The sequence below is a fragment of the Capsella rubella genome, unplaced genomic scaffold, assembly GCF_000375325.1.
Source record: "Capsella rubella cultivar Monte Gargano unplaced genomic scaffold, Caprub1_0 scaffold_4, whole genome shotgun sequence".
NCBI classification, from domain to species: Eukaryota; Viridiplantae; Streptophyta; class Magnoliopsida; order Brassicales; family Brassicaceae; genus Capsella; species Capsella rubella.
This window is the reverse complement of record NW_006238920.1, coordinates 12317227-12334281: the sequence shown is the minus strand read 5'-3', so window position 1 is coordinate 12334281 and position 17055 is coordinate 12317227. Positions and strand designations below refer to the sequence as shown.

The 17055-nt window shown below is 33.4% G+C and overlaps 3 protein-coding genes across 3 annotated transcripts; all 3 read right to left on the bottom strand.

Moving 5' to 3' along the window:
* Window positions 1–1266: 1266 nt before the first annotated feature.
* Window positions 1267–3136, bottom strand: LOC17888790 (uncharacterized protein At5g39865). The gene has a single exon (XM_006294226.2). It carries the CDS (start codon window positions 2693–2695, stop codon window positions 1442–1444), a length of 1254 nt encoding a protein of 417 aa, XP_006294288.1. The 5' UTR covers window positions 2696–3136; the 3' UTR covers window positions 1267–1441.
* A 1000-nt stretch (window positions 3137–4136) lies between these two features.
* Window positions 4137–4927, bottom strand: LOC111831184. Its single transcript, XM_023784976.1, has one exon. It carries the CDS (start codon window positions 4849–4851, stop codon window positions 4705–4707), a length of 147 nt encoding a protein of 48 aa, XP_023640744.1. The 5' UTR covers window positions 4852–4927; the 3' UTR covers window positions 4137–4704.
* Window positions 4928–7349: 2422 nt separating this feature from the next.
* LOC17890318 (two-component response regulator ARR8) lies at window positions 7350–9221 on the bottom strand. Its single transcript, XM_006294888.2, has 5 exons — window positions 8793–9221; window positions 8581–8681; window positions 8404–8481; window positions 8069–8139; window positions 7350–7869 (listed from the first exon to the last, which is right to left on the bottom strand). Exons 1-5 carry the CDS (start codon window positions 8893–8895, stop codon window positions 7545–7547), a joined length of 678 nt encoding a protein of 225 aa, XP_006294950.1. The 5' UTR covers window positions 8896–9221; the 3' UTR covers window positions 7350–7544.
* Window positions 9222–17055: the final 7834 nt, after the last annotated feature.

The following is a 17055-nucleotide window of genomic DNA, read 5'->3' as shown; positions in this document are numbered from 1 at the left end:
TTTAGGTTTACCCGACTGTGCGCGCTGTGCCTTTAGTTGCGTCCACCAAGCTGCGGCTCTTCCGCGGAATCGCATCACAACCATGGGAACACGTTGCTCCATAGGTACGTGGTTGAACTCAAGAGTCTCCTCGACCGTGAAGATCCAATCGAGAAACTCTTCCGGTGGTTGTCCGCCATGATATTCCGGAAGTTCAAACTTGAACCGATGCTCTTCTGAAAAGGGGTTGTATTCATTATTGCATTCTTCATGTGGCTGGACATTGATGTAATCCTCCTCCTGGATGGCGAGAGCTTGCACCGCCGTTGCACACTGGTGAATATCTCGCTTGAGTGTATGCGCATCGGCCTTCTGAGCCGGAGGGGCCATGGCCAAGGAACGTGTGTAATACACTAATATATAGTAGTAGGGCTTTGAGAGATACGTCTCTTACAAAGTTGCTGCTGAATAAATTAAGAGTTTACAAGCTAATATAAATATAGGGCTCTTAACAGCTAGGGTTTCATTCCACCCTAGAAGGGGCGATCTATTTTAGAAAAAGAGTAATTAAAGTCAAAGTCAAATTAAGTTTTGTCTCAATGGTAAAAGGTAAGTAAATCGCAAAACACCAAAATGTAAGAGTAGATATAGCTAGGGTGGAAACTTTCTCGGTAAAAATATATACGTTTCATTTTGTTTCCTGTTTTGGAAACATTCTTAAATACCATTAAAATGGATATTTAAAAAAAAATACAGTTATGAGTTTTATTTTCCAAAATATCATTATAATATTTTTTAAAAATATACCACAAAACTTAAATTAACCTTTTAACATTTAAAACTAATTTATAAATCTTAAATACTAAATCATAGCCCTAAAAACTATACCCTTAATATAAATAGTCAATCCAAATATATATAAAAAAATATACACCTTCAAGAATCAAATTTTTATGTTTACGCTATTTTTGAAAATAAACTTTTTATGGCACTTTTGGAATAAAAAACTAATTGTGGTATGTTTTTGAAAAAAAAACTTTGTGCTATCCATAGAATTTCTCTTTTTTTATTTTTTTGGAAAAAATATGATGCATTCATTTTTTAATATTATATAATATATATTTTGTATAGTTTAGTGCACTTTACTATTCACTTTGCTTATCTATATGCCAAAATGTTTAGATCATCTTCAATTGCAGTTTCTTAAGCTAAGATTTTGCAAAGAGAATATCTTATATAAACTAAATACTTGTTTTTTTCTTTTAATGTAATCTAGAAACGTCAACGTGAAGAAAGAATCGAGGCTTAAGCCACTTCAATTTCAATAACTCTATATACTGTACAAGAAAACAAACTTTATAATTCAAAGAAGACAACCAACCCAAACATATCTTAAGTCAAAAGTCATATATTTTCTTCTCTTCACATTTCACAACAACATCAATCAAACGAATCCAATTTACTAAAGACAACACTTGTTACAACGTACCAATCCATTCTCATTGCATCCCTCGCATCTCTTAAACCCATCTTCTTGTTCCTCAAACACTTTAGTACTACCGCCACAATTTGTACACGGCACAAACCTTGCATCTCCGCAGATATCACAAGCTCCCACGGTTTCACAAGCTGGAAAGCCTTTTAACATCTCTCCTAATTCGCCTCCATCGTTGAGTTTCTTGATTTCCTCAATTCCACCAATGCGGATACCTCTTATGAACACCTGAGGTAAACAAACCGGTTTATCTTCCCCGAGTGCTATCTGAAGCTCTTTCCTGTATTTGGAGTCCATTGAGATGTCACGTTCTTCTACCGCAATCTGAAACCCTCTCAATATCGTTCTAACGCAACAGCAATCCTCATAAGTCTTTCGGATTCCTCTGAGGCTAGTGAAGTACAATACTATCTTGTTCTTGTTATCTTCTGCCTCAAGCAATCTTGGTTTCTGCAGGTCTTCCACAGTCTGAGAACTCAGTGGACTCGAAGATACAGATTCTGGTAGAGTCGATTGATTAGAGTGGCTGCAAGAGAGGGATTTCGTGCTACTGTTTTTGCCTAGCTGCTTAGAAGACAATGCTTTCTTGTAAGAGGAGATGATATTAGGATCCAAATCAGAGAGAAATGATTCTTCAGACATATGTTTCCACAGAGGTTGCTTAGGCTTAGAAGGCAATAATCTCCAATCTTCATCATCTTCTTCGATTCTTACGAATTCGTAAGACTCGTCCAGTTTCAACGCAGATCCATTAATACACACGTCTCGATTCACGATGTGTTTAGAAAAAGAATCAGACTTTACGGCGGAACTACGCTTACTTGTATCGGAATCAGCCAAATCGAATTCTTCGTCAAGGCCGTTCATGAGCTCCCACGTGTTGATCACTGAGTCAGGAGACAGCGAGTCGCGTGCCTCCTCTGTTTCAGGCGTCTTCTTGTTACTACTCTTCCCGGAAATGGAGAGATGAGGCAATGTTTGTCTGTCGGAAGCTCCGTCGAGGAGAAGAGAACCGTAAGTGGAGGATGTAAGGGAGACGAAGTGATGCGTATCGCCTTTTTTAGCCGGTGGATGATGAATCGACGGCATCGGAAACGTGAAAGCTTTAGGAACCGACGAAGAGGAGACTTTGGAGTTGAATTTCGTCTCCGGAGATGTATTTAAAGCCGAGTTTGAAGAAGAAGAAGCAGAAGAAGCTGTTTTAGAAGCAGAGGAACCCATGATTATCGAAGCAGAACAGAGAAGAAGAACAAATGTAGTTTGTGAACTCTTTTATGTGTTTCTTGTACTTTTCCTTTTGTCGGAGAATATAAAAGAGAAAGAGAAAGCGAGAGAGAGAGAGAGAGAGAGATAGAGAAAGAGAGAAGAAACAGGTGGAAAGGAGCTGTCTGAGTAAGTTAGAGGTGGAAGATGGTGAAAACACTAAAGAAGACGATGGCGATGTTGATTCGTCAAGATCGCATTTGATTTTATTTGATAATTAAGGAAAGTATCCAATTTGATCCTAACTTTTAGAGCGTAAATTCGGAAATTAATAATAACTGAACCAAACAAAATGTAAACTGTCAAGATCCTGAAAAATTGCTTAACTTCCGAAATGTGAAGTAGCCAAAGACTTCCACTAATATATATATATTCTTTTTAGGGAAATTAAAAAAACAGAGCAAAATTACTAATAGAAGAGAGTGATACTTTCTTTTCTTTTCTTTTTTTTTCTTTTTTTGGATAAAAGACAGCGATACTTTGCTAAGGGGGTGTTATTCAACCTTGTATTTTAATTGATTTGGATGTATTTCAAAATCTAGCGTTATTTAACGATGTATTTTAAAAACCACAATAAAATCTGCTGTTATTGGATTTAACATTTGTTGGATGTATTTTAAAATATTTTAAAACAAGCGTTATTCAATTTTCAATGGATTTTGTTTTCTTTAAGATTTTAATGTATTTTACATCTAAAACACGTACAAACACAATCCTAACACTTTTCAAAGGATTTCATCTCTTTCATACCAAATCCATCTTAATTGTATTTAAAGGCTATTGAACTTTAAAATCCACCTGTAATTAAAATCCCTTAAAATTCTCCATCCAATAACACCCCCTAAGTTGCTTATTTATAATTTAGATTACGTAACAGGAAAACAGCATTACAAATGTTTATAAATTTAAAAATTTAAACACTGATTTAAGAAGAAGACTAATAAAATTACTTGAGATGTTTTGAATTGTGTTGATCTTTGAGCTGAAAATAGTACAAAAATGTAAAGAACGAGATTTCTTGGGTTATCCCATACAAAAGTAAGTAATTTATTACATTTGTAGACTAAAAAAACAATTAACATCTCAGATTCCAGCACATCATACAAAGTAAAAAGTTGGAATTCAGTTTACTATTGTCTAATAAAAATGAGCTGTGTAGTGTGCATTGGTATTCTGTTATATGAGAATATAAACAAGAAATTGAATTGCACAAGGAACACTCATTGAAGAATCCTTTAATACTTTGCCTTTTAGAAAGAGAAGCAAAACTATATATTTTCTTATATAAAATAACTGAAAAAAAAAATTATTATCAGCATAAACAAAAAGCAAGATGGGCAAAAGAAGATATTTTTAATTTCTTCTTTCATGTATTTTTTTTTTTTTTTTTTGTTTCTTCTTTCACGTATAAAAAGAAGGAAATCTTGGTAACTTATCCGTAAAGAAAGACGCCCAAGGCGTTAAAATTAGTTCAGAATATTTCAAGATGTAACTTCTTTGCTTTTACCCCAAAAAAAAAAAAAAAAGTGATTTCTACATAAGCCAACTTGGAACAGTTATCCACACTATAAGCTATCTATCTATGAACATCATCACCATAGATGATGATCAATTTAGTCTTTGATGAGCTACTTGAATGATGATTTTTCAAATGGATGAATAAAGTCGAAATTCACATATCATTATTTGATCACACTAATGAAATGAAAGTTGGAAACAATAACCTCATAACAACACACAAGCGTTCTCTCAAGGCATCAAAAACACATAAACTGAGACGTGTAGTATATATATATATATATATATATCAACGAGCAAACAAACGACCTATACAAATAAAATATAATCCTCTATAAACCCAAACCCTTCAATAATTTGGGACCATTCTCACCGGAGAAAACCAAAAAAAAGTTGAAAATCCGTAAGGAAAGGAAGAAGGAGGAGGTGAAAAATGTATAAACAACTGATCATCCAAAATGTGAATGACCAATCTCTCTGTTTCTGAGAGAACCGGCGATCTCGTCTGCGATGGACAAACATGTTAAGATCCAGCCGCTCAGAGCAAACCACACCGTTTTCGTCAGAAGCATGGCCATTTCCAAAGGCATCGCCATTTTACTCTCTTTCTCTCTCTAGCTATGTCAGTATTGAGAGCTCAACTCATTTGGCAGAAGAGAAACCACTGGAAGCTCCCTCTTTACTTGTGGTTGGAAGCTTCAACGGTGATGAAATATGAAAGAATAAGTAAGTCGGCACGTGGGACACGCGAGGATCTTTCAAGCAATAAGACCTCGCCACGTATTGATTATGTTCACCAGCCGCGTCTCTTTCTGGACAGTGTTTAGGGGACACGTCACTGCTCGACCAATAAGAAGAGAAGATCCGACCCGGACTCTACCAACCTGACCCGGTAGTTGGTATATTTATTCTAACTGTTATATACTCTTCTTTTATATAATTGGCCATTTTTAATTAATATTTATAATTGAACTGTTGTAATTTCCCTATAATTTTCTAAATAATACTTCACAAAACAACACAAGTACTACATAGAAAAGAAAAGGAGGAGGCACAAATACAATAATGGTTATTAATTTATTGAGTATAGTAATTGAAGATAATAAATCCAAGAAATAATTTGGTGCAGCGGCAACATAGAAGTTTCCTTGTATCATTATCGGTTATAAATCATTTATTTATTTCAATTTTAGTAGATAGGTCTCTTATGTTTTCAAATCTATCCAAATATTTAGTTTTCATGCTATTTAAACCACTTGCAACTCTCTCTCTATCTTCATGAAGATTGTTTGAAGTGACGACAAAAAAAAAAATAAAGAGAGCAAAAAAGATGATGGTCCAATCGGAGTCGGCTTATTGGGTCATAGTGGGATCGGAAAGCAATGGCTCGTGATCCTTCCACCGTCAAGAGCGGGAGGTGGACGCTGCTCTGTGAAACCAGCCTCACTCGGTCTCCCCCACTCTAGGAGACAAGAGATCCAAGCCTTCGCTCAAACCCCATGCCTCAACTCCCAACTTGGAATGGGCAAGCCAGAATTTAGCCCACTCCGAACCCGGCCCAGTGAGATCGATCCAACGTCCCATCACCTTATTGTCTCCACTTGGATCACAAGCCCGCGTTGCTGAGCTCGACGTTCAATTCTTGTTAACTTCACTATTATATATAACAACAAAAAAATCTGTTTCTCCGATGTGGGACAAATAGCAATCACTTACTAAGCGTCTTCATGCAGTTCGTATCAAAGGCCAGAACTTTCGATCACTCACTTCCAAGTTTTGGGTTCTCGTCATATACTGATCGTTGTGGTTATCAGCTATATGAACTTTCTCGTTAACAGATTCTTGGGGATCGGAGTATGAGATGAGAGAGTATCTTCAATTTTGTTGTTTTATGGTTCTTGAGCTAGTGTCATGTGGCAAGACTATATAGTTGTTAGTTTTGATAAGATTCAATATTGAGTCAATCTTTGCTAGTTTTGGATTCTTAAGCTAATGAAGAATGTAGCAAGAAACTTCCAAAGAAAACTTGTAAGTTTGTAAAAGAAAAAACCAAGAAAGTTAATCTAGGGAACCAGTAAATTCACCAAAAAAAGAAATCCACTACTGTTTGCAAATTTCTTTAGTCATCTCACGCCGAGGTTGCTCTTCTCTTAGCTCTTCTCTTATCTTTCAGAGACTTCTTCGTTGATGTTGCCTTCGGAGGATCATGCTGGTTCTGAGCCCTTGTTAGTGTGCTATCACCTTAGTGAAAGAGAAAAACAACCAAGAAACATAAGTAAGGTATATAGATATATAATACAAACAAGAATTTATAGTGTTGGAAAAAGGTTTTGCTACTTACCACTATTGGAATTTTTTGAAGGTGCAGATTCATGTATTCGATTCTGTCCTTCTCTTTTTTCATGGATTGGCTCTTGTACCTGAAGATGCTGCTGCTTCTGGTGCAGTACTACTGCTTGCTGCTCGTTGTTGTTTCCTCCATATTGCAGCTCTTCTAGAGAGAAGCTGTGTTGCTGCTGAAATTGCGGTTGGTATTGTCCAGATGGATATTGTAGCGGGTACTCGGGTTGTGTTAGTCGTTTGGCTAATGAAGGATCCATGAGCTCGAAAGCTGGGCCGTTGTTTTCATTATAGTCTCCAAAATCATATATAGACAGGCCACTGGGAAAAGTAGGTTGGAGGTTCTGGTGCAACTGTTGAAAATGCAGGATAGTAATCCATGGAGAGAGAGAAAAAAAGAAGAAGAGTGATTCATAGAAAATCTTTAATGTAAAAGAGTATAAGCCATGCGTTGATACAAATGCTCCAATCAATAATCGTTAAATTTATTTGGAAAAATGATAAATAGATGACATTTTTGTGTTGGTCTTTTGTTTTTCTTATGGAGAAAAAGGTTAGATAAAAAGTTCGATTCTGCATTTTTGACGCAACTTGGTTTCATATATCATCATCTTTTGGTGCTTGAAATAGTTACATCATGCTTGTAGACTCAACCAGATATATAGACATATCAAGAACTCAAACAAAATAAAAAGGAAGCATAAGAAGAACTTTGAAAATTGTATTTACTTTCCGACATATAAAAGAAGAAACATAAACAAAAATGGGAATTTGCTGATTTTCATATAATGAAACAATAACAAGTGACAACTAGTACCATCATCATCTACATATTATCTTCATTCTCTATAGCAAACCCTGTATTTACCGGAAGAAGCATTCCTAAAAAGAACCTATAAAAACAAACACTGAAATTGTGCAGACAACTGAGAAAGAAAGACAGAAAGGGTCAGACCGAGGTTGTGATATCATTGTATTTAGGACGTGATCGATCCGTGGATATCACTTCTTCCATTGCTTTCCTCTTATTACCACCACTCATCAGTGGTTCAAGTTTTTCGGATTCAAGTTCTTGATGGAGAGGCAATATCTCAATGACTGATGGATCTTCTTCTTCTTTTATCTCCGGTTTAGAAACTTCACTCTCCTCTTCTTTAGCTGGTTTTTCACTTTCTTTCTTCAATTTGGTTTTCATCATATGTGGTTTCAACTTGGTAAGATCAGCCAACTTTACTGGTTTCAAGAAAAACTCTTCAGCTCCTTCTTCTAGACATCTGTTGGAAGAAACCACTATTTACATCAAAACTAAATTCCCACATCCAGTGCATAAGAAGCCACAACTTTCTCTACATAGTTTAAGTTAAAAAAGACTTTGATGTTCAGACCAAAGAATCAAATAATACCCACTTGACTAATTCCAAACCAAAACCCAATAAGACTCAGATTTAATCTTAAAGAAACAGAGACCATTACCTGGAGATTCTTGCAGGAACGTTCTCAGAAGACATTATCACTACAGGAATGCTTTTAAATGCCGCTGATTCCTACACAATCATGTAAACTTCTCAGAAGCAAATAAAATTGTTCTTATCATACACAACAATGGCATAAAAGAAAGTTTTTTTTTTTGTGAGTGGGAAAATAATATTCCAGTGAGATTTTCTCCAATGACATTTCATTTTGTATAAATCCAAAAGATGAAAACTTTATTTCTTTTTCTAGAAAACGAATTTAGCCAGAGATGGAAAAGACAGTAACCCAATTGAGAAAAAAAAAAAAAAAAAGGAAACAGAGCCGAGAAATAATACCTTAACTTTCTTGAGCAAATCATAACCAGTCATCCCAGGCATACAGTAATCTGTAATTATAAGATTAATTTCAACCTCCTGTTCAAAGCCACCAAAATCAACAAGCAAATTTCAATATCCAATTCATTTGTAAATTTCGAAAGTAACCAAAACTCGAATCATGTTAAGAAACTGAACCTGATGAATATGGGGTGATGTAGAGAGCACATTTGGGTCTTCATCATCTACTCTCAACCCAAGAAATTCGAGAGCTTTAGAGCCTGAATCAACTGTTGTCACTGCAGAACATACAAACAAGAACCAGAAAAGAAAAAAAGCTTGTTTTTAGTATCTTTCCCCAAAACATATAGCTTAAAGACTTTGGCTTTTTCATTGTCTATATAATTTACCTTGACATGAAGACTTTTGAAGCAACCTCTCAATCATTTTCCGATCAAAGAGACTATCATCAACAGCTAAAACATGGAACTGTGACTCTGTTTCCATACCCATTGCTGATATATATGAAATCGAAACCTTTCAAGATCTGAATCTACAATCTACAGAGCCCAGATGCAAAGTTTTCAACTTTTCTTGTGTTCCAAATCCAAAAATAAAAATTCCGTTTTTTTCCCCCCGGAAATGTTGAGACTTCTTATGAGAATGAGCTTATGAGAGAGGAGGAGAAAATAAAAGGGGTCTTTGTATTTTTCACCCCAAATCTCGGAGAGAGTCAGAGAGAGAAGAGAGGCCAAAAAAGGGAAAATAAAACTAAAAATTGGGATCTAGCTTTGGTTTAGACCAAGTAAGCAAGTTTTAAGGGATCAAAGTAATTTGCAAAGGAGACAACGAGAGAAAGAAAGAGATTAAAGAAACTTTGGTAATGGATAAAAATAATGAAAAGAAATCTATACGAAGATTTTAATGGATTTGTTTACTTCACCATAGACTTTTTTTTTCTCTTTAAGATAAGAGGATGAGGGATTTAAATATGCATATACTCCTACAGCCACATGCATTGCAATTGGTTGTTTTTATCAACCAAATAATATATGTCTTAAAGGTTATTATTTTTTTTTAAAAAAAACGTTCATAAATTTTGACTGTTCATCAAGATGTTTAAATTTATAGAGTTTGACAAAACAAAAACAAAAAACTGTAAGAAAGATTTTTATAGAGTTTTATAGTTGAATCTTTAAAAAACTGAGTTTCCGTCATTAAAATAATCTTCATTAAAAAAAAAAATGCACCAAAGATATCAAAATATGCATATATATATATGTCATTCGGAATGCAAGTTCCAACTTTAAAATTTATTTAAAGGAAGTTTTTAACTGTTTTGAACTTACCTCAGAGTTAAATTTTTTTAAATGTATTTTTATACAATGTTATTACATTTTAAATATATAATTACAAAACTTGGAAATAATTTGAAATGGTCCTGAAATGAAAGGGTGATCTCTAGCGTAAAAGATTTGTCGTCGGACCACGAAAATTTAAATATCATCGTCCCTATTTCAATTTTTGCATTTTAGGTTGTGGGGTTTGTGGATTCATGCGAGTCGATGTGACGTGTTGTGCTGCGTATCTTTTACTTATTGGATGTAATTTTTATGTTGTTTTGTCTCAGTTTTTTTTGGATATCATCTGCATGATATAACCACAGTACAAATGTGGTTACTCTACGATCCCTATAAAATACTCAATCAGTAAACTATATATTTGATAGAAAAAAGAATATTAGATATAGGATTGGTAAGTGGTAACACAAAATCAGTCAAAAGTTATTTGTAACTAGAGATAAATATTGTAAAAGATGAATATTAGAAGTATAGAGTATATTATAACAGTAGAAATAAACAAATCTTAAAAAAGACTTAATTTCCATCAACAGTTAAAACCTGAACAATGTAAGCTAAAGGTGAAATGGTGGTGTTGGCGATGGTATGAGTAGTACAGTACTATCTATACTTAACAGTTAGATTCGTTGGCAAAAGTATTAAGAATTTTTTTTACAAAACAGTAAGGTTAGGTAGTGTGGTAGTAGTGGCAACGACATGGCAATGTTCACTTGATTCTCTGCGAAAGATTTGCCTCCCATGGCCATGCCCATCATCGCCACTATCATATCGTTCATCATCTTTATGTGGACGACACGTATCCAAAGTATGGTAGTAGACACATAAAAAGTCCCTCCAATTACCATACTCTCTTATTGGTCTAGTGGGTTCCATATTGTCTTTCTCACTTTCCACATTTCAATTTCTCTCTTTTTTTTTTTCTTTTTTTTTTCCTAATTTTCTTATTATATTGTCCATTTGTTTTTGTTGTTTATTCGTTTTTCCGCAACAAAATGACAATGTAAGACTATGGCTTTTTATCTTGTTTGTTAACAAATTATTGGCTATGTCAGTTTCATTATATTGCTCGTTTCACTCACATATATTTATATGTTTGTAATAAAACATTGGTGCGATGTTGACCTAATTAAGATTAATGCACCTTTCACTCATATATTTATACATATCGAATAAAATTTGTTGCATTGTTGACTTAATTAAGATTAATTATGTGATTTTACAAATAGTTATACAATTAGTATTATATATAGAAGATTATATCTCTAAATCAAATGTCAACATAAACAAATTTTCCATTTTTTAGTTGATTGAATGAGATTTTTTTTTTAATATATACCTCTCAATAGTTTAAATATTTTTTATATGTTAAATACAATCATATTTGAAATATGAATTCATAGGTCAGAACAGTCTCTCTCTAACTATAATTGACCAGTAATCATTTAACTTCCACAATATTCGAACAATCATATTTACGTAAAACATAAAATATCAAATATCATATCAAAAACGCATACTAGGCTTACTAGCAACTCTTTTGAGAATTAAAAAGATATTTTATTTACAATATAATAAAAGATGTAAAACAAAACTTACTCTTACATAACCGCCACGAGAGATGACTTGAGTGACAAAGTTAGCCACTGTTAGGCATGTCAATTAGGGCTAAAGCCCGCGGGCTAGTTTGGCCCGGCCCTGAAAAACATCGGGCTCGGGCTTAAATATATATGTCCAGAAAAAACCGGGCCTTTTGGGCTAAGCCCATTCGGACTAAAGGGTTTTTTGGGCTTAGCCCGGTCGGGCTCGGGCCGACCTGAAAAGCCCTTATACAAATATATTTTGAATTTTTTGAATATTTTAGTTTGATTAAAAGATTTGATTAATGTTATAGTTTTCATATTTACTTACTAGTCTTACTTATTACTTTTAAAATATTTATACAAAGCTAAAACTAAATATATATAAGTATCATGATTTTGAAATCATCAAAATATCTATTAAATTTTGACTCTATGTTATACTTTAAAGTATTTTAGTTCCATGTTTTATTGGGTTAAAGTGTAAATAATTTATTTGGCTTTTATTTTTTTTTCTCTTAAATTAAGTTAGTTTTATTGAATATTGATAAGTTATTTAAAATTTGATGCATTATTTTAATAGTAGACCTTTAAATATAGTTTTTAAAAAACTATTATAAACTTAGAAATTGATTTTTTTATCGGTAAATAAAGCTCGAAAAAGCCCGAAAAGCCCTGTAGCCCTGTTAGGGCCGGGCCGGGCTTTGAAATATAGGCTCGGAAATTTTTCGGGCCGGGCCGGGCCGGGCTTACATATATGAGGGCTTTACGGGTTTCGGGCCGGGCCGGGCCGGGCTAGCCCGATTGACATGCCTAGCCACTGTACTACCAAACATATTTTTACCGCCACACTAAAAATTAATTTATTTAAAAAAAAAAAAGAATTCAAAGATATACAATGAAAGAGATGAGGAAGCAAAGGTCAGAGGGGATCGTGGTGTTGACTAGAAAAGCGATTCTAAGAATTAATGGAGTTATATCATGAAACTGTAATGCACGATGTGTCGGGAAGACATGCATGCTCTCAATTTCAAAAACCCTAAAAAGAAAATAAAAGAAATAGTCAAATAGATCTCCAAACGAGATCTTGTCTCATGAAACTTCAGCAGAAACGTCCATGGCTCTTTGATGATAGAGGACCCCTCCTCCTCTTCTCTTCAACATATTCATAACTTCATCATCACAACTTTTGACCCTACAGTTTTACAAAATGGACAAATTTGAAGAAGAAGACGTCTTTGAATTAGTGGGAGTAACTAAATGAATAACATTAAGTGGATATTTTAACAAAAAAAAAAAAAACATTAAGTGGATATATATATATATATATATATATATATATATATATATCGGACCACACACACCATTAGCTATAACTTTAATCGTAACAAATGTGTAAGTCAACGTTAGTATAAGCTTTGTCTAAGTTTTTGAAGTTCATCTACGATATGGTTCGTAACTTTTACTATATATGAGTGACGGTGACCGGTGACCAGTATCTTCCCCTGTCTTTGGGCTGTTTTGGCCTTCTCAATGTTTTTCTTCTTCAACAGGTAAAATACAAACAAACAAAAAATTGCCTAAATTTTATTTTGAAAAAGAAATTAACGAGTTGGTGGAATCTTTGTGTCCCTATCAAATTGTCACGAGTCGTATTCTGATATCACTAATTATTGACGACGATTAAAACGTTTTCAGATTATTTATTATCACAATTCTTATTGAATCCATCTAATTATTTAACCTAACAAAAGTAATTATTTGACTTGTATCTACACATATAAAATAATATGTACATACGATCTTTACTTTGAATTTTTCCTACTCTAGTGATTTGACTGGTTGAAAGAAACCTATATATTGTGTATCTTATTCGGCGAATATATAGTATTTGACTTGTAATTTTGATATTATTTGAGATTAAGAACAAAAATATATATAAATCCATGTGCATAATAATATATGATTTAAGATTGATATAAATGCAAAAGTCAATGTCACGAATATTATTAGAGAGACGTTGGCATGTGACATGAGAGAAGATACGGTGGATCGTATCTGGTGGCCTCCATCTTTGCTTTATGTTATATATTTCAAACTCTCTTTTTATTTCCTGGCTAATACTAAACAAATTAAAAACATGTTACGAGCAGTGACGATTTCTTACCAAAAACAATATTACGCACACCAAAAAAAAAAAAAAAAAACCAAAGAATAAAGAAGCAATCGCAAATGAAGTGTGCGTCCAGATCGATCGGTTGGGTAGGGTACGTATTACGAGTCTAGACTTTAGACTTTAATTGTGTGATATGTTAACGTTATGGCTAAAAATATGTTACTCAATTAATAAAACAAATGAGAATGGGTGCGTGTTACGAGTGGTTGTACCCAATCAGTCTTATAATTGACAAAATATGTTAAATTTTTCATGTGTATCGATTAGCTCACATTATTATTAGTATATGTGTTTATTTGTTTTCGTGTGTATAAATTAGTATCGAATCACGTTAGCTCACGGTGATATCATTTAACAATAACTAGATTATATACATTGTTTTTTTTAAAAAGGGAGCTTCATTATGGTCTTAATACGGTGAACCAAACCTCAGCCATTATTTTTTAAAGATACGACCGTACGTTGAGATCTATTTTGAGAATATTAACAGCTCGACTTGTCGACAAAAATAATAAGAAACAACTCAGACTTGTATAACTTTTGCATATTCCGATAACTTCCATTGCTTGTGCGATCACGAACGTTTTCCTAATAGTTAATTATACCATGCAAGAGTAGAAACGTTGTCAGCTTCTAGTCTTATAGCATTAAAGAAATTACGCAATATATCTGTAAAGATTATATATCAAGATTAGGAGTTACGATTTTAATACTTATTCCTAGACAATATTTTGCCGGACACCATACAACATTTTTAAAAGTAACAAAAACTTAAACCATTGATATACAAACTACAATATAAAGTTTCCTAACGCCCAATGGCTATGAATGTTAATGGCGTAGTCGATAACTATTATTTAAACATGAAACTTAATAAAAGGAAAATATTCTAAATTTGTACTGCTTTAAGGACCAAAAGGGGGGGGGGGGGAGGGGGGCTATTTCAAGAGTTTCTACTGATTCTTGGGATCAATATTTATTTTAACCTTCTTTTTCTGGTTTTCCATATATTAGAAAAATGGCATTTTGTGGAAAAGCCTATGCTCTAATTACCATTAGTTTTTTCGTAAACTAAGATGCTCGGTTCCCTATGTTAACGAGTACTGCTTACTGCTTAATATCATCTCAAGAATATATCATAAGAATGAGACGATCCTTAATTGATCAATCGCGCAAAATCTATTTGTAGTATAGTAATAAAAAAAACACACACACACACACAATTTTCTAGAAATCATAATTCGTATTGATTCTTGCAGATATTTTCACTCATAAAGAATCAACAGTATGAAGCAAACTAGATAAATTTTGTGTGTATGTTTGGGAAAAATAATCATACAATTTCAAAGCCAAGCGGACGCAATCGCAATAGCCAGTGGAGTAGAAGTTACGATTCAATCTTATCGAAAGAAAGGATTGAGTTGTCTCTTCATCGGACATACATTGATTTGCCTCCTCCAGCATACATTACAACCTTGCAATTTCAGTTTTGGCTCTCTCGACTTATGTAGATGACTTGTTGATGGATAGATACTATTATTGCACATGGATTTATTAAGTATTTGACGTATAGTTTGTATTAGCAGTTTGTATAAAACAAGGGTGGGTGATAGTTCTCTTTATATTTTTTAAAAAATTTGAGTGATAGTTTGTGTTTCCTTAAAATAAATAAACACAAAAACGACTACATATTTACTTATGATGTACAATCAAGTAATAGTTTTGTCATTAATTTTTGTGCATTTGACAATAGCGATGAACGGTTAGTTATATGTTTATATACTTAACTCTTTGATGTGTAAATATGGGAACAAAAGTTCATTTTATTAAGTTGAAAATGTAACCAATGTTCTTATTTTACATGTCCCCAAGATTATTTCATCATTAGTCTTTATTCCGTAAATAGAAAATACGAAACGGAATTTTGAAACGCCCTTACAATCGATGTTAGGTCATAATATACATGCATGGTAAATGGCCAGTGCCCCTCCGATAGAACACAAGGCCAACGAAAAGGCGATATTACACACCAAATCTTTATATTTTATGTTATGTCTCATATAATATAATAAATAAAGATTATATGATTATGTTCGTGTAACTCTACCAACAAAAAGATCTCCATTTGATTAAAGCGCTCGCATTATACTCCTTTCTAACGCCACAATTAATTATATTATATATGTATTTTTGGTGGTTTAGAATTGTTTTATTATTATGGGTCTAGTACCAAATCTCTCGAAGGAGCAGCAATATAAATCCTATCTTGCCGAACTATCCAATTTCTGTGACGCATGTATAACAAACAAATAAACAAGTACACTATGTGACGACAATTTTTGTAACATTTTTTAAATTCAAAACTGCATATAAGTATATTATATAAAAATATATTAACAAGGAATATATGCTGAAAATAATGCAAATACGACACTTAACAAACTGATTACTTAATAAATACTAATAATCGTTGACATGATATTCATAAAATTATGTTTTTTAATCGTAACTAAAACTTGTAATGGACACTGGGATAATATATGGTATATACGCAATTTAAAAATATTAAGCGTGATTGTTGGACCGATCTTTACATGTTATTGGGCTAAATTGGATTCACATATAAAAGATACGGATTCATCTTCTATTTTCCTTTTTGGTGTTATTAATTTCTTGATTGAACAGCAAATAAAGCTTAGACTATCTCTAGTCCTAGAAATTTCGAAACTATATATAGTCTTCTAAACTTTATTACCTGAAACTGCACCATCACCCCCTAGACCACGTAATCCCACCGTCACCAACATTACAGTTAACACCCACCAATGCAAACACGAGCCAAAAATATAATTTCTAAACCGAGCTCTCACTCACTGCATCCTTCTCAGAATCTACCTTTAGCGAACCAATGATAGTTTTTCTAGTGACGAAGGATCTGGATTGAAAGACAAGTTATGTGTGAGGAGTTTGATGCATTAGTCAGTGAAACATGGGTATGGTTAACTACTTATCGCAAACTTATAATCTTGTGGGTTGTTGTAAATAGGTTTTCAAGACAACATCTTTGATCTTTCTAATGGTTGTTTTAACCGGTAAGAAAAGAAACGTACGACATATTGGAATTTGCCTTCCGAAAGATGAAGCAGACTATTTTTCTTTCCACCTCAAACAGAATCAGTTCTAAAAAGAAACATAAGACAGAGAGAGACACGTTATAAAGTGAAAACAATGTAGTATCCGCATAATAAATTTTAAAACAAAAACCGTCTAACAAAATAAAAATACAAGTCCTGTTTTTGTATTTTCCGAAGTGAGATTAACTTTTTTGCTTTTAGCAAAGTGAGATTCTCACAATTATAAAAAGAAAAGGAAATAAAAAAAAACAGAGATAATTTGAAAAATGGTTGAATTGCACTTAAGATTGTGGTTTATTTGAAAAATATAAACAATAATAACCAAAAATGTGGGAATATACCGAAACTGTTACTTTAATATGTGGGAAAAGACGGGCAAGCGGTTCGATACGACAATAGGATGAAACTTGAAAGAGGCCAAAGTT

Bases quoted from the DNA above. Each gene is read 5' to 3' on its own strand.
- LOC17890318 (XM_006294888.2), bottom strand. From the start codon at position 8,895: ATGGGTATGGAAACAGAGTCACAGTTCCATGTTTTAGCTGTTGATGAT. The intron at 8,682-8,792 runs GTAAATTATATA...TATGTTCTGCAG, and splicing joins TCAAAAGTCTTCATGTCAAG to TGACAACAGTTGATTCAGGC. The intron at 8,482-8,580 runs GTTCAGTTTCTT...GGCTTTGAACAG, and splicing joins CATCACCCCATATTCATCAG to GAGGTTGAAATTAATCTTAT.
- LOC17888790 (XM_006294226.2), bottom strand. From the start codon at position 2,695: ATGGGTTCCTCTGCTTCTAAAACAGCTTCTTCTGCTTCTTCTTCTTCA.
- LOC111831184 (XM_023784976.1), bottom strand. From the start codon at position 4,851: ATGGCGATGCCTTTGGAAATGGCCATGCTTCTGACGAAAACGGTGTGG.